Source organism: Caretta caretta, chromosome 9 (assembly GCF_965140235.1).
Source record: "Caretta caretta isolate rCarCar2 chromosome 9, rCarCar1.hap1, whole genome shotgun sequence".
In the NCBI taxonomy this organism is placed as follows: Eukaryota; Metazoa; Chordata; order Testudines; family Cheloniidae; genus Caretta; species Caretta caretta.
In genome coordinates, this window is record NC_134214.1 from 15,450,471 (window position 1) to 15,473,686 (window position 23,216).

Sequence of the window (23,216 nt, forward strand, 5' to 3'; positions counted from 1 at the left end):
GGGCTGTTTACATACTGACCCCGTCTGCATTATTGTTGATTCCTCCAAACCTCTGCCTTGCCTGTCTTAATACACTTTAAACCCCGAAGCAGAGGCTGGAATTGCTCCAATCATGACCGCCCTGCGGGAACAAGGCATTATTATCCCCTGCTCCAGCCCCTGTAACACCCCTATCCTCCCAGTTCGAAAAGCTGATGGTAAATTATGGCGGTTTGTTCAGGATCTTTGGGCCATTAACCGCATTGTCATACCTGCCATTCCCGTTGTCCCTAACCCAGCGATGATTCTGGCTTCTGTCCCGCCAGATGCAACTCATTTTACTGTTGTTGATTTGTGCTCTGCTTTCTTTTCTGTCCCGGTTCACCCTGACACCCCGTTCCTGTTTGCCTTTTCTTACAAGGGGCAACAGTACACATGGACCACACTGCCCCAGGGGTATACTGAAAGCCCGTCATATTTTTCCCAAGCATTAGCCTGAGACCTTGCTGACCTTGTTTTCCCGTCCAGGTCCACACTAGTCCAATATGTGGATGATCTACTCCTCTGTTCCCCTTCATTGCCTGCCTCTGAAACTGACTCTTTAGTGCTCCTTACTGCCCTAGCAAATAAGGGTCACAAAGCTTCTCACTCTAAACTACAAATCTGTCAAGCTTCTGTCACATACTTTGGCTTTCTCCTCTCCCAGGGTTCCCGTGCACTTTCTCCCACCCGCGTCCAAGCTATCCTTAGCTTTCCCCGACCCTGCTCCCCACGCCAGGTCTGGAAGTTTTTAGGCATGGCTGGATTTTGCAGACAGTGGATTCCCCAATATGCCTCCCTTGCAAAACCTCTCCAGGAACTCACTCGATTCTCTGAGCCTGACCACATGCCGTGGCCCCCCGAGGCCAATTCTGCCTTTGTTTCCCTCAAACAGGGTTTGGCTTCTGCCCCTGCCTTAGGGCTGCCTGACTATTCTACGCCTTTTACCCTCTTCTGCCACGAACAATCTGGGTATGCACCTGGAGTTCTCACTCAGATGCACGGAGAAAAGAACCGCCCAGTGGCTTATTTCTCTGCCATTTTAGACCCTGTTGCCCAAGGCTTACCCCCTTGCCTGCATGCTGTGGCTGCTACAGCGCGCCTAATCGAAATGTCTGATTCCCTTGTTCTCTGCCCTCCTCTTACCCTCCTGGTCCCTCACTCTGTAGAAACTCTCCTGCTACAACGTAACACAGGCCACCTCTCCTCTGCCCGCCTTACCAGGTACGAACTTCTACTACTATCAGCTTCATATATCACCATAAAGCGTTGTTCTCAGTTAAACCCTGCCACTCTCCTTCCTTTGTCTAATGACGGTGATCCCCACGACTGCCTTGCAACTGTCTCTGCTGTCACTGTCCCGCGCTCTGACCTTTCTGATGTCCCTCTCCCTAACTCTGACCTTGTTTTATTTACTGATGTTTCCTGTTTTCGAGACAACCAAGGTCGTCTCCTTGCACGATACGCTGTAGTTTCACTTTCTGAAACCCTGGAAGCTGCGCCTTTACCTTCTGTAACCTCAGCACAAGTCGCTGAATTAGTTGCCCTCACCTGTGCCTGCTTTTTGGCGGAGGGATGCTCCGCCACCATTTACACTGACTCCCGCTACGCTTTTGGGGTTGTACATGACTTTGGTACCCTCTGGCAAACTCAGTGTTTCCTTACCTCTGCTGGTACTCCTATTAAAAATGGGCCCTACAACGCTGCCCTCCTGCATGCAGTTTTACTTCCGTCTGCCCTAGCTATTGTTAAGTGCCCTGGCCACTCAATGGCGGATACTGATGTTGCTAAGGGTAACGCATTTGCTGACGCCTCTGCTAAACATGCTGCTGCCATAGAACCTTCCCCAGATGCATTTCTAGGTTCCCTTTCTGTTTCTATACCGCCGCCGTCCCTCACTGACCTCACCCTGCTCCAAGACTCTGCCCCAGAAACCGAGAAAGAATCCTGGGTTGCCCAAGGTTGCTCTCTACATCCCGATTCTCTTTGGCGCTCGCCTACTGGTGCCTTTGTAGCCTCCTTTTCACTCTACCCGTCTCTGGCCGCCCTGCTACACGGTGTTTCGCATGTCGGAAAGGAGGGGATGGTCTCTGCTGTAACTAAGACACGATGGTGGGCCCCCCATTTTAGCTCTTTTGCGGCCCGCCACTGTGCAGCCTGTACCATTTGCCAAAGCCATAATATTGGTAAACCTGTAAAAGTCACCCGGGGTTCCGGGGCCTGCCTCAAGCACCATTCTTCCATTGGCAACTTGATTTTGTACAAATGCCTAAGTGTCAACAATATGAATTTATATTGGTTATGGCATGTTTATTCTCTGGTTGGATTGAAGCCTTTCCTTGTCGCAAGGCTGACTCACTGTCTGTTGCCAAATGTTTGTTAAATCATATTATGCCTGCCAAGGGAATTCCTGCTACTCTGTCCAGTGATTGGGGTACACATTTTATTGGACAACTTGTTCAACACCTGGACCGTATATCGCATATCAAACACCTGTTGCACTGTCCCTACCACCCACAGAGTGCAGGTGCAGTTGAAAGACGAAATGGTGTACTTAAGAATAAGCTTGCTAAAATTTGTAACTCAACAGGACTAAGCTGGCCAGTAGCCTTACCATTAGCCCTTATGGACATGAGATCCACTCCATCCCAAAGGCATAAATTAAGTCCCTTTGAAATTGTTATGGGACGCCCTATGCGAGCTATGACTACCATTACTCCCGTTCCAGATTTGAACTTGACTCACAGTGCGCTCCTTCAGTATTGCAAGAGACTAATGCAAGCTGTAAGTCACTTCCATTCACAGGTTCGAGACGCCTGGCCCACGGAACCCACCTCCGACGCTTGCCACAACCTCGAGCCAGGGGATTGGGTCTACGTACGGCGCCATCATCGAAAGCACGCCTTGGAGCCCCGATGGAAGGGTCCTCATCAGGTACTGCTTACTACACAGACAGCTGTTAAACTATCTGGCATCGCAGCGTGGATACATGCTTCACAGTGTAAGAAGGCACCATCCCCAGAGAACCAATCATCACCTCAGGACAAAGCAGAGTCAATTTTGACTCCAGAAGAAGACGCAGAGGAACAGTCTGCAATACCTTACAATCTACGCTCTCGTAAGGGTTGCCAGAAGCAGACGACTAACAAAAAAAAAAAGCAATAGTGAGCCTAGTGCCTACTGCCTGGTGGTCATAAAACCGTGACTGTGGTTCCCTAAGTTGAGGTTGTCAGAACCAGAAGAGCCTTGCCTCCAACATGCGCCTCTGCCTGTTCCTCGGCTGCTGGTATCTTACGGTCTGGGGAGACCACGATGACAATTCTTTTATCCAGCAGCAGGTGTGGATAGCTCAGACCCTTAATATTTCTAATTGCTGGGTCTGCAGCCACATCCCAGCCCACTCTCAAACTGGTGTTCCTGTCCTGGCTATCCCACTCAAGTCCCCAGTCCTCACTGGAGGGCCTCGTCCGTTTAACAAAATATGGAACAGCAATGACACTTGGGAAGCAGTGGGAATAAATGCATCTAAATGGACAAGTGTGGTGGAGGGAAAGGGTCATTGGTGTTGGGTGTGTAATGGGACAGGGCTGGATCTGGGGAAAAGCCGTTGCCTTCAGCATATTGTGGCCAATGGTGTATGGGATTATTCAAACAAAACTAAAAAGTGGCGGGCCGGGTATGGAGATACAAATTTTTTCTCAACCTGGGATCAAACAGAGAAATCAATCTCATGTTCCCCCTAGAGTAACCTTAGTGAAAACAATACAATCTTTCAATGTCATGCCAATAACACCATTCCTCGTAAGAAGAATTACCCTGTACCCTTTGGGGGATACTACTCCTCCTTTGCAAACACCTATATGACAAATGGGTGCAACTGACCCTTCCGAGCCTTAATAGGCCATCACTGGGTGTGTGGGACCAGAGCTTATACCGCACTACCAGCTAATTGGTCAGGAATCTGTTATCCCGCCCGACTCTTCCCACAATTCCGAGTGCTAGGAACCTTCCCTCGAGAACGCCTCCGCAATTTCAGGCGAAAAAGAAGGGACTTAACAGATGCCCAATGGTATGTGAATAACATAAGCCCCTTAAACTGGGAAGAGGCCATTGGCGGTTCCTTAATACCATTAGGGGGAGTAATACACCATGCAAAAAGGCTCCTAAGGTAACAAGCAGTAGTTGAAATAATGGCAAATGAAACTGGAGAAAGTTTAAGAGCCCTGGCCAAAGAAACAGGGGCAATCCGACAGATGGCCCTCCAAAACCATCAGGTATTGGACATAGTGCTGGCGGCAAAAGGAGGGACTTGTGCTCTCATTGGAAAAGACTGCTGTGTGTATATCGCAGACAACACCAATGAGGTAATAGATCGTGCTAGCCACTTAGAACAAATCGCATATCTTCCCCACGAAGAGCCAAGTTCTTTATGGAAGTGGCTAAGTAACCTTTTCAATTTCTCTGGCATAGGAAACTGGTTGTTTCAGGGAGCCCTAACTCTCCTGTTTGGAATCCTAATAATTTTTGTATGTTCTCAGTTACTTTCCTGTTGTATCCAAAATTGTGTCAGGCATGCTACACAGATAGCTGCCCCAAACCAGAGCGCTAATTTGATGATTTTAAATATCACTGATGAACAAAGAGATAAAGAACAATTGATATGTGGAACCCAGTAATTGTTGGTCATTGCGTAGCTTGACCAAAAGGCGGGATTGTGAAAGTAGAATGAATTATACTGAAATTATAATTCATTAAAGAAATGCTGCTTGAAAGATTTGTTGAAATATAGTTGTCAGGAAGAGAAACATTAAGGAGTGTGAGACAATGGGTCCTCAAACTAATTAACTTAGAGCTCCTACTGAGCTAGGAAATTGGTAAACGTTAGTATGCAAATAAGATATGTATGTATATTTGTCGGTTTCTGCTTCCTTTTGTCTCCTATGTTGGATTGGCTTTGGCTTGTCTGTATAAATGGGTTGGCTTGAGCTTTTTGCAGAAGGCTCACATATATCTGGGTGCATTGGCAAAGCGCTTTGCTAATAAACAGAGTGGTCTGACAAATTCAGTGAGTCTTGAATCTGACTTTGACAGATTTCTGCTCACTAAGTAAGTTATTAGTTAAAGTTGATAGAGCTGGTTGAAAATTTTCTGACAGGACAGTTTTTCATCTGAAAATATTAAATCTGTATTTGATTAAATTGAAATGTTTCTAGGGAACAGATTGATTTTGTCAAAAATATTGAAATGTTTCATTATTTCATTTTGATAAGGTCAAAGCATTCATTTAATCTTTATCATTTTGCATAATACAATATAATAAAATAATTGAAACAATAAAGACAAAATGAGGTGTTTTGATGCTATTGAAACAACATTTTGATGAGGTCATTTTGATATTTCTGAAATAAATCCTATCCTGGGGGCATTTAAAATAAAGCTGTGCCCAGCCTGAAAAGATTGACTCATCCAACCTATACTGAGGCAGGCCAAGCTTAAATTTATTAATTATTATTAATAAATAATAATAAAATACCCTGTGAGCAGGGTATTTTACAGGCAAATAGAGCTCATTTCTGATCTCACTTACACCAGAGTACATCAGGAATAATTCTTATGAAGTTGCAATGGTTAAAAAACAGTGAAAAGTGAGCTCAGAATCTGGTCCATTGACCCTCCTCTAAGGAACCTACAGTCTACATTAAATGCTAAGTAGGGGCCAGGCTGGGATTTGTCACTAGGCAGATATACAAAGATAGGAAGGGTGTATGCAAGTAGCCTTTGATAGCACCCTGCACTCACCATACAAAGGCTGGTCCAAATCACAATTTTTGTGTTTACCTGAACACAAGACTGCACAAGGTTCAGGGAGGGCAGGAAGATGGCTCCAGTGACCATCAGAGCTGCCTGGCCATGGAGGAAACCACACACTGCTACCTCCGTCAAGGGTGTAGTAATGGCTGTGCTTCCCATGTGTGGATGTGCTACCCCCAGGGCCTGATTCGCCTCTCACACCAGCATAAAAGGAACCAGGAATCGTGCCGTTTAATGCAGTTATTTGCATAAGTGAGGGAAGAATCAGGCCTCCAAACTGGGGCAATGCCTTAAAAATAGAGCCCTAGGTGCACATTCACCTTGTCACTGAGATAAGCCTTGGACCATTTGTGACAGTTGGTATCAAGAGTTCACGGGCCACTAAAACAACATGAAGTTGGTTCTAGTTAAACACCCATTTCTCTTTGCTTTAGTGTGTGAATTTCATTGTGTCACCTCTAAATAGAGAGACCCAGTTGTAGCCAGGACTAATCCTGGAGGAGGAGTAAGCAACTGAGAACTAAAGCCACTTTACTCCTGAATGAGAGACTCCACAGGGAGGCTTAATTCACTTTAACTTGTGCGCATTAATGTCACACCTTTAGTTGTATACTTTCCCAGTATAAACAAGCCCTGAGGCATCAAATGGGGATGATTCATTCCACTTGTGATCAAAGAGCTAGGGGTTCCATTTGGACCATGGTTTCCAGAAGTGAAAAGCTAGAATATGACAACACAGCACAGTGCTGTTTCCTTTTCCAGATCGGCTGGATTCCTCTGCCCCAGCCATAGCACCAACAGTAAAGTCATATGGAGAAACCAGGACATCCCTTGTTGCTAAGAAGAAGTGGCAATGTAGAGAGCCCCTATATGCAAGAACATCTACTATAGTCTGCCTCATTTGCATGTGGCTCATATTGTCCAGTTAGGCATTTGGAGGTATGTAGATTGTAAGTGCTTTAGGTCAGAGACCATCTTTTTTTCAGCAGCTGCACAATGGGGCCATGGTCCATGACTCCTCTGTGCTACTGCACTGCAAATAATAAATCAAATAATATATTATAAATATTAATAATGATGTTCATCTTCATGAATGCAGCATTAGACTTGAACCTCCATGCCCCTCATGATGCTGAAAATGTGCCTGCCATCACTGCAGTGGGGAAATAGGGACACTTCAGCATGTTTTACAGAGATTTGCATAGGTATTGAAGATTCCTACTGATCAGACATCTAGGGAAGAGTGATTGGAGGTGCAGAGCTAGAATGTTTTCTTGGTGTAGTGAGTAATGCAGATCTTATGTACCTAGGTTTCTTCCACTATCCTGTCATGGGACAGGGAGTGAGTTTATCCCTTATTAAAGTCCCGTGCATGGGTCAATGAATAGGCTTTATGGGGTGACAGAGGGATTGCTTGGCAGCTAGGCAGAGGCTGATCAGATACATTACTTTTGCTAGTGAGCTACTTCAGCTCCTGCAGTGTGCAAAAGGGCAGAACAGGTTTTTAGCTAAATGGAATATGAAAGCTTGTATAATTCCTTCGAGGTCATGTTGTAATCCAGAAGTTTCAGTGTGTGTGCAATTCCCACAGAATGGTCATTTTCACCTTCAGAACCTGCAAAATTGTACATTTCACCTGTGCAATGTACAGTAAGAAAGATATTTTAATTTCAGAACAGGAAACTTTAAAATGAGTGCAATTTTCCCTCTTAAATATGTCTATTTTATAGTGAAAATGGGCTGATTTTCCTCCCAAATTATCCTACCTTAGTGTGAAAACCCATACAATTTTATGGGGTCTTTTTTGTTAGTGAAATTTGGAAATTCAAAATGAAATGTGACACCATCATTTTTGGGGGAAAAGCCTTTGAATGTTATTTATCTTTTTTCACACCTTTCTTTTTCAATGTGAACTTTATTAATTTGGTTTTAAATAAGGACACTGGGGGTACCATTTATTCCTGTTATTATTTATCACTTATTCAGCGTCATAAATGTGCATGGAGCTTATAAGGAACAACAATAGGAGGACATGGCCCTACACTGGGGGCACCGTACAGTCTAAGGACCTTGTTCCAACAGACACTTACATGCATGAGTAGCTCTACTCATATGATTAGTCCCATTAACTTTGCAGATTTGGGGGAAGTCTGTTGGGAGGCCATAGAAGGGCCCAAAATGCAAGATGAAGAATGAATCCCTAACCCGGCGCACCTTATAACTTTCTGTGAAATCTGTTCTACTTTCACTTTTGATTCCACTCTATTTGGACAGTAAACCTTGGGCAGAGAGTCCTGTTTCTCTGGAAATGGGATGGGAGTTTCCAAATGGGGGAGAGGGAGATACAATAAAAATCTGAATGCTACAGCATTTAGCACACAGACTTTTTGCTTCCAATCACCTATTGGCAAGTTCATCCTAACACAATTTTCTCAGCTGTTTTGACCTGCCCCACTACTGAAATTTCTCTGGTACAGCTTCACTGGCTAAATCTGTCAAGAAGAAAGGGTGGTGCCCAAGGCTGTGTTGTAGGCCTCTCATGTGTTGAACAAATATAAGGTTGTCATTGGGGTACCTGTCTGACAGGACAGTCTCTAACCCTAATATAGTTCTGAAATGTCAATATAAAGTAAATTCAGGTCTTGCTGTGGATTTCAACCCACAACCATCTGCATTGTCAATAGATCCATATTGGCACTGTCTGTCACACACCTCCTCAAAGCTACAGTACCTCTGAGGCCTGGTCTACATAGTTTTTATACTATGTCAGTTAGGGATGCGATTTTTTTTTTTTTTTTTTAACCCATATACTGCTACAGTCCCTAGTGCGGATGCAGTTATACTGGTACGAAGGTGACTTAAGGCAGTTCTTTATAGCACCTTCGTACCAGAATAACTGCATCCGCACTAAGGGGAATTGTACTGCTTTAACTCTACAGGTACAACTTGCTAGTGTGAACAAAGTCTGAGTAGAAGAGACACAGTTTTCAGAGTTTAAATAGAGAAGTTGGAGGGGAAAGAGAAGACATGCTTCCCCCCCACACACACCCCTCCACACACAGACTATGGTGGCTCCATCATCTATGAGAGAACTAGTAGCAGCAGATGCTTTGGTAAACACATATAAACAAAAGCTCTTGGAAATCGTGTTTTGTTTTATCTTTTTGAAGTGAATTTAGTGCTTGTGAGGGACAGCCCTGGAGACTAGAGTGCGAATAGGCACAATAGCCATATCAGCTTGCCCACAGAACTCAGCCAAAGTACCAAAACCCGGACCCGAAGGAACCAACTTTAGTGGTAGAAGGGGAGTCTTCTCTACTGAGCCTGCCAGCAAGGCAGGGATGGAGGAGTGTCGGGAGGAAATGAAGAAGGGAGGCAGTGCTGTCAACTTTCATTTATCATAAGTCTCATGATATTTGATGTTGCTCTTAAAGCCCCAGATTCTGGAGTCAGGTGATTATGTAAGAATCTCATATTTCATATAAAAAGTGAAGAGTTTCTAGACTGGAGATTTTCTAAAGTGCCTAAATCCCTTAAACACAAATCCTACTGAAAGTCAGTGAGTCTTGTGATCCTAAATTGCTGAGGGGCTTTTGAAAATCTCCTGCTTGGCTCTCACGGTTGTGGACAAAGGAAAGCTAAAGGCTCAAAAAGCAGGCAGCACATGAAAAGAATCAAAATTGCTTGGGGCAGGCAAGACTGATTTGGGAGGGAACTAATAGCCAGTGGGGTGGTCTCAATCCACCAGCAAGCTGACTGGAATCACCAACTCTACAGGTATCAGAGGGGTAGCCGTGTTAGTCTGTATCCACAAAAACAATGAGGAATCCGGTGGCACCTTAAAGACTAACGGATTTATTTGGGCATAAGAAGACATCTGAAGAAGTGGGTTTTTTACCCACAAAAGCTTATGCCCAAATAAATCCATTAGTCTTTAAGGTGCCAGTCAACTCTACAGGTAAAGGCTATCTTACAGGAGAACCTCAGTAAGGCCAGGAATCTCCATGAATGTCAATTCCACATGTCAATTCCTACATACTGTTCTTTCAAGAGGTCTTCATCTTCTTGAAGCTCCAAGAAATCTTGTGGAATTCAGAGCTTATGGCTTGGGCATTTGCACAGAAGCCCAGTTTCTTAGGAGTCATGTTCCAATGGCTCTCTAATGGCAGCTGCCCAAAAATGCCCCTCAAAGAATAGTCCAATGTGAGGAGGGGAAACCCAGGGTAAGTTCAGGAGGGCAAAGTCAGCAATATCTTACACTGCACACTCTCCGCAGGTTGAAGGTGGAATGATGCTGTGAAGGGCCCCTATCCTCCCCCACATCCATTTCCCCTCAGCCCTGTCCCCAGATCATACTGCCAGCAGAGGCTGCCAGGCAGCTGAGAACCACTGCTGCTCCCCTTCCGTGAAGGACCTTTTTTCAGTACCTTCTTTTTCCAACCTACCCTGTGGTTTTTTTTGAAGGGAGGGGGAAGAGGGGATTTGGCCTTGCAACATGGAGAACAGCATCTTGGTGTTGCTTTTTTATTGCATTTTCAATACACCTAAGAGTCTAATTCTGACCTCACTCCCTCTGATGTAAATCTGGCACAACTCCATTGAACTCAATGGGGTTAGGCAGGTGTAAAACTGGTGAGCCAAGCGAATCAGGCTCTGTATTAGCATGTGGCAGAAATTATAGCTTTACAAGGAACAAAGAAAGGGTTGCTCAAAGGCGTAGCTATTCACAAGCTATTTAAATGATATTCACCCCCCAGTCTGTTTTCCAGCAGCATTGCCTATACAGCAAAGAAAGCAGAGCTCAAGGACAGACCGGTTTTGCAAACACGAAAGCTGGATTTTTGTGGCTGTACTTTTTTCATGTGCAGACTTTAGGATTGTTGTTGTTGTGCCGTCTCCCCCCTTCCCCCCCCCCCCTCCCTATTTCCTGGAGAGCAGCCAGCAGGGAAATCCTCTAAGGGGGGTGGACGAGAGACAAAGTCTACAGCCCTGCTCAACCAGGAAGAGCTCCACCTCAAACAAAGCCAACAATAACAACCGCCCTTGCCTTGCTGGCTCTCCCAGTCTTGTGGGTCTTCCCTGTGCGCGCACAGCCACCATGATGCTGCCGACGGCTGGCCCCAGCGCCGGCCAGACCTGTGGGCTCGTGCTGATCTCCGCTGTGCTGCTGCAATCCATTTGCGTGGCGGTGACTTTCCTTTACTTCACTAATGAGCTGAAACAGGTGCGTACCACGGCGGTGAGCCACGGGGTCGGATCCAGCGCGGCTCCATCTGCAGGCTGATTTGGCCGGCTCCTTCGCTCTCTGTCTCGCTCTCGTTGCAGATCTGTTCGGGGGAGGGGGGCGGGATGCGTCGGGTATGCCCTTGTCCTGTTCAAAGGAAGGTTGGAGGGGCTCATGCACGACTGATCCTATTCCCGCTGACGGCAGTGGCAACACCCCCAGTGTTTACAGGGAGCAGGACTGGGCCCTAGGCGAACGGTAGTTTGGCAATGTTTATTTTAGCAGGAAAGCCTTAGCGATTCAGAGCTTTTGCTTTCATTGTGGGAGAAATGGGTTAGGCTGGGTGGGCTTGTTTTGCTGCTTGGCGGGGTTTGTTTGCTCTGTGTGCGGAATACAAAGGCCACGAAAAGAGAAGTTTTTTAAAACTCACCGGATATTTCTATTTCCCCGCCGAAGCAGAAAGGTGCTTTTCGTTAATGTTCCAAAGTTGCTCTTTCCTCGCTCCGGTTGGTGCCTGCTCGGCACTGCCGGACACGGGTAGTGGCTCGGGGCTAGAAGGGGAGTCAGCTTTCTCACCCGAATAGTCACCCAGGCTTAAAAACAACCCCAACGGCAATACTTCGCTTTCAGACAGTGACTAATCCTGATAGAATCTCAGGCCGACCACAAGCTGAGCCTTGCCCCCCACGCGGAGAGCTGGGGAATGTCTGTGGAGTGGGCTGTGTTTTGCACTCCCTGCAACCAAAGGTTCATATCCTGGAAGCATCAGCTCAGCCATTTACCTTTTCTTAAGCAGGTAATCGAAGTTCCACGCAATGTTTGGCGGGTTGACTTTGGCACAAGACTTTAAAAACCAGGGTCCTCTAAGGACATTCATGACCCCAGGGCAGTTCTGCAGGGGTAGTGGGTTTGTCCATCTCTACTATACTGTGCTGTCCCATCTGGGTGCTCTCCCTAACTCCAGAGGTGGCTACACTCAAGCAGCATTCTAGGTCTATCATTTCTGTAGGGTTTTGAGATCCTTGTATTTTAAAGGTGCTGTATAAATATAAAATATTATTGCAACCCTTGAATTTACCACCTGCAAAATTTAGTAGTACTCTACTCACAGCTTCTTTTGAGATGGCTAAATCAGATGGTTTGGGAAATTCTTATCTGATGATTTGCACCATTCTACAATCCATACCAGGCTTCCTGAGTGGATAAAACTGGGGACCTGTCTGCTGAGTTTGTTACTCTGATAGCTTCATATCTGGTGAGATTAAGGATTTACAGAAACATCACATTTGTCCTAAGAAAATAGGTTACACTGTTCTGGTGAGTACCCAAAGTTGTTCCAACCCTCATATACTTGGTTCAAAGTTCTTTGTTATCCAACTTTTGAACATGAGCAATTAGTAAACACAGCACCTTCGCCTATTTGCTTTTCCTCCAAATAGGTATGGTTTGAACTTTTGAAAGGGTACTCTACTAGCCCAAATAAACCACCTCCAACAATTTGTACCACAGGTATAGCTCTTATGATTGCAGGAGAATAACTAACACCTTTGTGGTGTGAAGGCGAGCTCCCCTCACCTTGAAGGGAATTTCTGTTGGGCTGAAAATAGCCTAGGTATCTGCATAATTATATTACATGGTGTCTCTATTACATGTCCTTTTTGTTCTCCTACACACAGATGTAAGGCACTGCTATATTAGAACTGTAAATACAGTTTGTTACCTTTATTGTACATGTGGGTTATGATTAGTGATATTTATCAGTGAGCCTGGTCCCTCTTTTCCCTTCTTTTTGCCGTTTCATAGTATCTGTATTTTGAGACTTCTGTCAAATAGTCATCACTGGCCAGGTGTCAGATCCTTTCAGCTGTCAGTACACATTAAAAATCTTATTTAATGCTAGGTAATTTTTCTCAGTCTACATGGATAGTCATCTGATTAGCTAAATGTAACCATCTGTTGTTCCTAAAATGGATAAAGCTTTTTGAACAGCCTAGTTTGGCTTATGGGAGGGGAGTGTTGAAAAGCAGTGACAGACTTAGGATGCACGGTAGAGTTGATTACACATCCAGGATATAGGACAGTGAAGAAAATAGACTTAATTGACTTTAAAAGCATAATCCAGATGTTGCCCTTAGATAATGGGTGACCTTGTAGAAATATTTCACTAATAATGCTCCATTTAACATTTCTGTGACACCTTCCCTCAGTGGATCTCAAAGTGCTGTACAAATATCATTTGATTAAGCCTCATAACGTCCTGTGCCTCCATTTCCTTAACCTCTAAAATGCGAATATTAATACTTCCCTGCCACATTCGTGTTTGCAGAGTGCATTAAACTCTGTGGGTGCAAGTTGCTGCAGCAATGCCAGGTACTAGTACAGTAAAGTTTTCTCAGGGGCTAGGTGTGTGACAAGTAAGCAAAAAGCAGAAATGGCAGTACTGTTTGCTTCCAGGTTGAAGAGCAAAGTTTTGAAGTGCCCTCTCCTTTCCTGGTCCCTAGATCTGGTAGGAGAGTGGTCTGGTAAGGGCTGGTCTACACACAAGTTTGGTACCAATTTAATTAAATTGGTTTAAAAACCAACCCCTTAGCATGGATGCAGTTGCACTAGTATAAAGGTGCTTATATCTGTATAGCTTATTTCCATCAATTTAAGTAACGTTCCCAAAGTAAGAAATCTTATATTAATAATACTACCCTATTCTGCAGTAATGATCCAGAAGCCTGTAGGGATACTCCTGTCAGTCAGAGCATTTTGCGTCAATGATTATAGACTACGGTAGTATTTTTAAACATAAGGGAATGCTCTGTAGATGCTGCTGCACAAAGGTCAGGAGCTTCAGGTTAAGTGAGGTCAGATTTGTAGGGTCAGATGGGTGAATTCTCTCCATCCTGCTAAAGCGGGAAATCTGTGGCTTGCCTCCTTTGTTTTCAAGCAGACAGGACAGGATGGGAATGGTGGGGGGAGGGGTCGAGAACAGTCCTCCTGGTTCTCTGATGCTGAATGTTCCAAGCTTGAAGGATAGTTGAAACTGTGACATGTTAAGTAAATTAACATCCAGAGGCAGCAGATTAACAAACAAACAAAAAAAATCCTTTAAGATAGGAATGGTTGAAGTTAAACTATTAAATCAAGAAGAAGAAGCCAGTCTGAATGCTTTGTATGTTCACTGGTTTCTTTCCTTTCCAAACTTTACTGGCATACAGGTTTTAACAGGGGTTGTGGATGATGATGATGATGATGAATCACTGAGTTCTGTAAATTTACAGGAGTTCTCTCTAGGCTGCTTAGGTTACTGTGTTCTTGCATTAAGCAACAAATGCCAGCTTCAGTTTTGATAATGGGTTATTATTATCCCCTGCAGAAGCAGCAGAGCTTGAGGAAGGGTTTTGTTGTTCACTCTATTCTTTATTATTTTAAACTATTGAAACTACTACTTTTAAACTATACCTAGGAAAGTTATTCCTGACCACAGTGAAGTCGTTGGGACTTTTGCCATTGACTTGAGTGGGGCCCTGATTTCACTCTCTTTTTACACCTCAGAAGAAGGAATGATCTCTTTAGATAGCTGAATGATGTAGAGAAGGGCCCAAGTCACAAGACTGAGATGTGGAATCAGATCCGAGTGCCTGCTTCCTCAAAATTCATAGGGAAGGGGTTTGGAATGTGGTCTTCTAGCCCCCTTCCATTATAGAAAATGCCCCAAGCTGCAAGATTTGAATCTGGGGTGGAATTTGTCCAAAGTGCAGACATGGGGAGTGGGTTAGTGGCTGATGTGCGGGCTCATATTCAGTGTTAGTGGGGCAGCAGTGTCAGCTGATTTTCAGGCTTATCTTCAGTCCTCAGTGAAGGAAGATCCCTTGTGTAAAGGAACTAAATTCTAACAGTGTTAGAGCTGATAAAATAATTCTCAGCATTAGTGACGTAGATATTGCAAATGCATAAACTTATTCAGCTGAGTTCTGAATGTTCAGTTTATGACCAGAGAGATAAAAATGTAAGTGTATTCTTGCATATCAGGTATCTGGTTGTAACTAAATAAATATGTAAAGACAGGATTAACTCTCCTTTATAAAATCATTACTTGCTGTAGCATATTGGTGTTACTTAGAACAGAAAGGGTTTTCCTAAACACAGGAGTTTTAGAAATGCATCATATATCTGCACGTTAAGTGAATTAACTAGTTTATTGCCTTCTACCACAGCTCCAGGACACATATTCCAAGAGCGGCATTGCTTGTCTCACTGGGGAAGATCTCGGAACTTTCATAAGACATGTGGATCTAAATGAAAATGAAGAAAGAGAGAGTGACCCCTGCTGGCAAGTGAAGTGGCAACTAGGAAAGTTAATTAAAAAGGTACTTTGGAACTTTCACACAGACTAAACAGTGGAGCTTGGTTATAACAATCCAGATGATTCAGAGAGTTAAGCTCCAACTAGTGAAATAAAACGCAAATCCCAAACTGTTTCCTTGCATGTTAGTGGTCAAATTGCAATTCAAGTCAGGTATTCTGTGTCACCCTTTCAAAATACACACACACACACTAATAAATTATATATGCTTATCATTGATACTTTTTTTTTACTCTTACTTTTAACACAAATGTCATTGTGAAGAAGTTTTACTTTGAATAAGGGGTTGCCAAATTGAAAAGGATGAGAAATACTGATCTAGTAAATTAATATTGATTTAGTTATTATATGATGATGCACTGGAGGTCTGTTTTAAATAAAATATTGGCCCAAACTGAAGTCCACAGAGTTACTCCAAATGTCAGTGGTATAACTGAGAGCAGAATTTGGCTCACTATATTAACTTAGTAGGTTTCTGCAATGGGGAAAATTCATAAATATTTTTTTTTTGCACCAGTGCAGTCCTGCAGTTATACAGCATAGTTGGAAAAAGGCCCGTCACCCTGTCTGCGCTACAACTTGTAACATTGCTACCACTGGAAAGACACTTAGGATTCAGACTGTTTCCTAGAGAAGCAACTGCTGCATATGCATATAGTAGCTGTTTCCAAAATCCATATAAACACTATGCTAGAAAGAAACCTTTTGGGTCAATGAAATGCAGATCAAGAAATCCAGAGCCATTACATTCTGTAACCTCAGTATTCCTTGGATAATGGCAGTGTCTCTTACATTTCCATGGAGATGACAATGCTTTTGTTGTTCTCATGGTGATATTACAATTGAGGAGCCATCATGGCTCAATGGAAACTGTATTGCTATTTCAGTGTATTCAAAATACCCTTCCCATGAGGCTGGAACCATGAGTTACACTGGAGAAATAGTGATGGCTTCAAGTGACAAAAGATTTTTGCTTAATAAACATCAAAATTACATGAAAATAAGGTGGGATCTGATTAAAACCTCAAGAAAGCCAGGAAATTTTCACAAGAGTCTTAGTCCAAGATATTGAATGTAAGTTTTGTGATAGACTGACTGAGAGCAGGGTATGAGATTTACTACAGTACCGAAGGGTATGCCTACACTGTCCATGTTACAGCGTGGCTGAGGTAGCACCGTGACATGTGCAGCGTAGTCACGCTTTATTGCCGGGGGAGGGCTCTCCCGGTGATCAAAAATAACCACCCTGAATGAGAGGTGGTAGCTTTTATCGCCGGAAGCCATGTAAAGCGCTGTCTATACTGGCATTTTCAGTGCTAAAACTTTTGTCGCTCAGGGGTGTGTTTTTTCACACCCCTGAATGACTAAAGTGTTAGCCCTGAAAGTGGCTGTGTGTATATTCCTGCTGTTATTTATATATCAATAGTTTTGCCACTGACTCCAGGGGGCTCCTAGTGAAGACCACTGGATCTAATTCACCCCTGTTGTACCAGGGTTAATCTGGAGTATCCCCAGTGAATTACTCCACAACCAAATTACTCCAGATCCACATTGGAGTAATTGCAAGCAGAATCTGATGCCATGAACTCTATATTTCCTCTTACTGAGTGCCAGATTTTCCAAAGAACTTTAACACTCAATTGGATGAGCTCCGTTGCAAATTTGGCCCCAGATATTTAAAATTATTGCAAAACAGTTTGCTGTGAGAAATTAATGATACAGTTTCCTTTTGATGTCTGCCTTTATTTACAAATAGAAATAAAATTTGCTTGATGGTCAAATGTTGGAGTTTGCTCAGTTACGTGGCATATAAGAGTATGTGGAATAGTTGTGTTTCTGGCATCTTTGTCACTGCTCTACTGATTTCCCAGAAAGAAAACGGTTTTCTTTACGTGTGTTTGCAGATGATATCAAGAAACTATGAGGAAAACATTTCATCTGCGGTGAAAGGTATTTTTAATGTAACACATTTATTTAGCACATAAAAAAGAAAAACTGTGATGGTAGCAGATGTGCAGTGGTTCCATACATGTTTTCCAGTTGTAGAGAATAGTTCCTAATTTCTAACTCAGTTGTCCAGTTCTTCTGCAGCAAAGCATGGGAAATGAGTAGCTGTTGGTATTATTTTAAGAGCCATATTAAGCTGTCAGAAAATGTGGTCAAGGTATTAGAACATGGAACCAGGTTTCCAGAAAAGCGCCTGGCTTCTGTTCTTGTCTCTGATTCAGTGATTTTATGCTATTCATTTAACCTCTCTGTGCTTCAGAGAACAAATAGTACTTTGTTGTTGTGGGCACTGTTTTTTTTGGGGGGGGGAGAGGAGGGACACGACATATAGAAGGCTTAAAAAGGCATTTCAAAGAGAGTATGGGAAGTTCTGAGAAATTTTGACCATATCAACCATAACACTTCAATCTCTCATTGACTTGGTCAAATAAAATATTTTGACAAACACATAAATCCTCAAATACTGTCAATTTAGTAATTAGACAGTCACATATTTCCATGGAGATAACAATGGCTTTGTTGTTTGGTTATTTCTCATCTTCACGTAACTGAAATTTTTCTAACTCTTCCAGGAACTGAAGAACAGGGATCTCAGCACCATGGACACAGAATAGCAGCTCACTTAACTGGAAGCCGCAATAAGAAGAGCTCTCTATCCACATCAAGTAAGATATTTTGCTATATTGATAAAGGAAGAAAACGGATACCAAATAGGGAAAGATCACTGAATGTGTGTGCTTTGCAATTTTCCAGAAATGAATATTGACTGCTGATTATTCTAGGCACCCTTTTCTGCTTGATTCTCAGGGACTTAATGACACTTTTTGGCCAGAAAACAGGGAAGGTTTTAAAAAAAATAAAAGATTTTCTGGTTTTGGTCAGAATAATTCTTCAGCTCACTCTGGTTGTAGTATCAAACCCATTCAACTTGGGATCTATGGTGCACCTTCCTTTTATGTCTTTAGTTGTTTTTTTAATTAAAATTCCCTCTTCCTAACTTTGTATATCCCCTTTGCAGTGTCTTTTTGGAGAAAGATATGTGTATAAGGGCCTAGAAGCTATGGTGAAAGGCACATCATAAAAAAATAGAACAGACTATTACTTCCCTTATACTTCTCAAGGCGGTGGAGTACTCAAGTGCTCTCCCATTGCATCGATTGCAGCAGTGCTGATCTACCAGCAAGTGAAGACATACCTTTTAAGAGAGGTTGGGCCATCTGAAGCAGGATCTGGCCCATTGCTCTTATTTAGTTTTTGAAAAACAGTCACATCAGCTAAGAGACAGTGGACTTTGTTGCACACAGCATTATTTAGCTCTATATTCTTATCTATTTTTTTCCCCCTCGAATAGATTTCTCATCCAGAAGAGGTGTTGGGCAGAAAATAAATACCTGGGAACCCTCAAGGAAAGACCATTCATTCCTCTATAATGTGGAGTTGAAAAATGGGGAGTTAATCATACCCAGAACAGGGTTTTATTACATCTACTCTCAAACTTACTTTCGATTCCGCGAACCTGAGAACGAGGATTCAGAATCAGATCTGTTAGCACAAATCAGAAACCCTAAGCAAATGGTCCAGTATGTTTACAAACTGACAACATATCCAGAGCCTATCCTGCTCATGAAAAGTGCAAGAACTAGCTGCTGGTCTAAAAAGGCAGAATATGGACTTTATTCCATATATCAAGGTGGAGTATTTCAGATGAAAAGGGATGATAGGATTTTTGTCTCTGTCAGTAATGAGGACATGGTTGACATGGACAAAGAAGCAAGTTTTTTTGGAGCCTTTTTGATCAGCTAAATGATTAACAGAAAACCAGACTCCCAAAGGAAATCATTTTTTAAATTCTGTAATCTAAGGTGGCAGAGAGGGGAGGAAGCCACTGTGACAATACAGTGACTTCAAAGCAATAGTGACAACCCAAGAATCCCAACTGTGAATTCATCCTGTGAAAGGTTTCATTGCTCTGAGAAATGATCGCAACAGATCATAATATGGAAGAGCAGCAGGTGGCTGCAGCTGCATATGACTGTGCCTTGTATAACAGCACAGCAGATCCCGAAACATGCTAGTGGTCTAGGGCTTGCCTGGATTTTAACGTGTCAAAGATGAATAGCTTTGGCTAGGACCGGATCAAGTGCAGGCAGGCACTATCCAAGGTTCCTCATGCCACTCTACCAAAGCATCTCAAAACCTCATTTGTGGCAGTCCCTCTGCAGGAACGGTGGATTTGCATAGGGACAAGATGGAGACAATCGACTTGTAGAGGGGATTCGATTGAGGTTGGAAAATGGATTTTATCATGAACGACACTTTGGACCCTATCCTGCTGACTCTTTCTCCCGTGAGTAATCTTTACATGAGCAGAAGTCCCTCTGATGCCAGTTGGACTACACTCTTGAGAATAAGGTTTGCAGGATCAGGCCCTATGTTTGAATCTTAGATTTCCTAAAATGAAAGGCTAGCAAACAATTAAACTACAGTAGCATTTAAGCACATACTTAACTTTATTTTCCACTGAATGCATCCGATGAAGTGAGCTACAGCTCACGAAAGCTTATGCTCAAATAAATTTGTTAGTCTCTAAGGTGCCACAAGTCCTTCTTTTCTCTTTGCGAATACGGACTAACACGGCTGCTACTCTGAAACCTATACTTAACTTTGACATGCAAGTACTCCATTTGAAATCAATGGGATACTCATGTGCTTAAAGTTAAACATGTGCTTAAGTGCTGCCTGGGATCACAGCCTGGTTATTTTTGTCTTCATTTGGATGTTGCATAGATGACAGAAAAATGAAGTGGCACAGCAGAGCCATTGAAATCAGTAAGTCAATACTCTGAGTTCCCAGTACATTTTGATAATCCCTGCTTAGTTGACTAACATTGTACTGCAGAGATTTCACCACACTTACAGCATGTTCAAATATGGATTCACTCTATACTTACTGAAAATTTGATCCAGAACCCAAGTGTTTTCCTTTAAATGTTGCATTCAGAGGACTACATTATTTGTCTCACATCAAGCATGACATGACGTGGTTCTTTCATGTTGATTGGCTTGATGCCATGGAACATGATGTGATGCAGAATAATTAGCTTGGATTTGAAGGAGAACATTCTCATTCCTGGAGAGGATACGTGACTATCTCTGCTTCAGCATGGGCTGATTTTAGTTAATATTGTTTAGATTTTTGTTTTATTTGCAGGGTTGTGTGGGGACGACATAGCATTTATTTTTCTACCTGGACTGAATATTAGATTGGTTAGCTGTAAGATTAGAACTGGTTTTCAAAAGTTAAAGTTCTGTTAAGAAATAGGCAGGAGAGCCAGATCTTCGGGTAGCGTACAACAGTCAGCACCATTCCAGTGACTTTAGTGGAGCTGCACCAATTTACACCAGCTACAGATCTAGCCCAGGAAAGACCATATATTTCTGAAAGAAAGAGGGAGTGAAAGGCAAGTGGGGCAAGGAAGTCATATGGACCAAATTCTCTGCAGATGTAAATCAAAGTAAACAGAATTAAGCCAGTAGAGAATTTGGCCCTATATTTTTTGATATAATAAGCTTGCCTCAGGAGTCATAAAATGAAGAAAGTCGGCAAACGGCCTTACTTTGTCCATGGCTTACAGGAAAGACAGGTGTACCCTTCACCCTACTACCTTCTTGATGGCAAACAGGGAATGAATGTGCGTCAGTCGCCTCACTTGCCTTGTCTATATACATCAGAAAGGTAGGCACGCCAGTCACTCTAGTTACCTTACCTGTGAACAGCAAGAAAAGAACTGACAGCAATCTCTTTATTTTGACTGGTGAGAAGAAAAAAGCACAAGCAGGTTGAGATTCGAAACCATTATTCCAGTCTGTGTTTCCTGTTTCTACCGGAGGAAAATATGTTATTTTCAATAGTAACCAATTCTGTGAATTGCTCCAGCGCTTACTGGAGAAGCTGGCTTTGCGGTGCAGTCATGTCTCCTATACGTTATATATTTTTCTCAGCTAGTCCTTTGAAGCATTATCTAAGAATTCTCCAAGTCCACACCACAGAGTTTTTAGCTTTATTTGGTGGCTTCCTAATCTTGAATACAGTATGAATTTGCACTAGTTTCACGCTGGTCACCACTGACTTTGATTGAACTGCTCCTGATTTACACTGGTGTAGATACTTCGGGTCTATCTAGTTAAGCGTGGGCCAGATTTTGCTGCCCTTACTCATATTACATAATACTTTAGGTCCCAATCTTGTAATGGGAGTACTCTTAGTGCATAAAGTTAAGCCTGAGTGTAGGTGTTTCCACGAGCGAGGTCTTACTTTGCAAGTTGGTCCATTGATTTTCAATGAAATTGTTTGTGGAGTAAGGACTTGACCCTGCTCCCATTCAGATCAGTGCAAAAAACTTCATGGGGCAGGACCAACCCCTTAGATATTATTCAGTGAGAGGAAGGCCAGCATAATCTGATCCAATCCGATTAGGATATACTGTGTTTATTTTTCACAAAACTGACTAATTTTCAAACTACAGAGTTCAGTTTTTAGCTTAATAAATTTTCAAAAGAAAATAATTTCCAGACAACTTTTATCCAAATTTTCTTCCCAGTTCTAATTTTTGATTCAGCTGACACAGTGCTCTTACTTAATACAGGAGTAGTACAAGACTGCATTAAACAGCTCCCTCCAGATCTAGTTTCTGTCCCTGATTCTTCAAAGTCTTATATATGTACTTCACTTTACAAACTGAGTAGTCCCATAGACTTCATTTCCTGAATCAGGCTCATATGATTTAACTCCTCAGCAACATACTCAACTACAAGCATACAAATAAAATAATGGGGTTTTTTCAAAGTCCAGTTATTTTAGGTGCTTGTTTTTTTAAAAAAAATTCTTAACTGTGAGAGAATTTCAGATATATTAGTTGTAGCCTAAAAGTGAAAACCATACGTATGATTAAGAAAAAGTCTATAGAGCTCAGAGAGACACAGATGGAAAAGAATTGGGAAGAAGCCATAGGGGCTGTGCACAAATTCATAGCTGACAGTAACTTAAGACAGATAGTAGTATCTACTACACACAGATGTTTTTCATCACTTTGTCTCTGCAACTTGATATATAGTAATGGGCCCAATTTTATTTAGGAAGTGCTCCCAGGCATTTCCAACCTTTTTCCTCTCCATATGTACACATTTTTATGTCACTCCATTCTGGGAGAATATATGTAGCACAACAGGGAGTAGACTGAATAATTGTATTTTATTTCCCAGTAATCCAAAGACACACAGCCTGGTGAAAAACTAATGAGCAATATCTGACAAGGACTCATTTGAAGACAAATAGATGTATTTACTATTTCTGTGTGTGGATTCACTCTCTCATTCCCCCAGCCTCGTTACCCTCTTGACTTGCAACGGTAAATGTAGCAAATAGTTTTGTGTTCATTGTGCGTGTGCAGCTGCAATAACACTAACTTTTCGATAAAAAAATTGTAATTTTTGTACATTTTATATAAAATGTTTTTAGTAAATGCTTATTTTGTCTTTTAATTATTACTCTTGTTCTTTTAAGGCTGCCATAACAACATCTCACTTAATCTGATATCTTGACCGTGAGATATGTATGGGCCTGATCCAATTCTCAGTGAAGTCAGAGAGTGAGTTCTCTGTTGACTTCAGTGCAAGGCCCATAATGCATGTAATTTTGCAATATCGTGACATGAGGAAGTTGCTTCCTGATCCCAGCTGGTAATCCCTGAAGCACTGGATTGAAGAAAATTGAAAATCCTTGTTAAGCCAGAGACTGTATGG

At 42.6% G+C, this 23,216-nt stretch overlaps 1 protein-coding gene and 1 long non-coding RNA gene across 3 annotated transcripts; one reads left to right on the top strand and one right to left on the bottom strand.

The window, feature by feature from the left end:
- Positions 1–10,481: 10,481 nt before the first annotated feature.
- TNFSF10 (TNF superfamily member 10) lies at positions 10,482–22,936 on the top strand. Of its 2 annotated transcripts, XM_048864381.2 has the most exons (5): positions 10,483–11,053; positions 15,259–15,411; positions 17,312–17,357; positions 17,987–18,079; positions 18,766–22,936. In XM_048864381.2, the coding sequence occupies exons 1-5, from the start codon at positions 10,928–10,930 to the stop codon at positions 19,215–19,217; spliced, it is 870 nt and encodes a 289-aa protein (XP_048720338.1). In that variant the 5' UTR covers positions 10,483–10,927; the 3' UTR covers positions 19,218–22,936. The 2 variants fall into 2 exon arrangements, 1 of the variants encoding a protein (XP_048720338.1); XR_007358477.2 differs by lacking the exon at positions 17,312–17,357 and having other exon boundaries at positions 10,482–11,053; positions 18,766–18,894.
- Positions 10,533–11,745, bottom strand: LOC125642691 (uncharacterized). The gene is made up of 2 exons (XR_007358479.2): positions 11,484–11,745; positions 10,533–11,200 (listed from the first exon to the last, which is right to left on the bottom strand). It is a non-coding gene; the product is annotated as an uncharacterized LOC125642691 (long non-coding RNA).
- Positions 22,937–23,216: the final 280 nt, after the last annotated feature.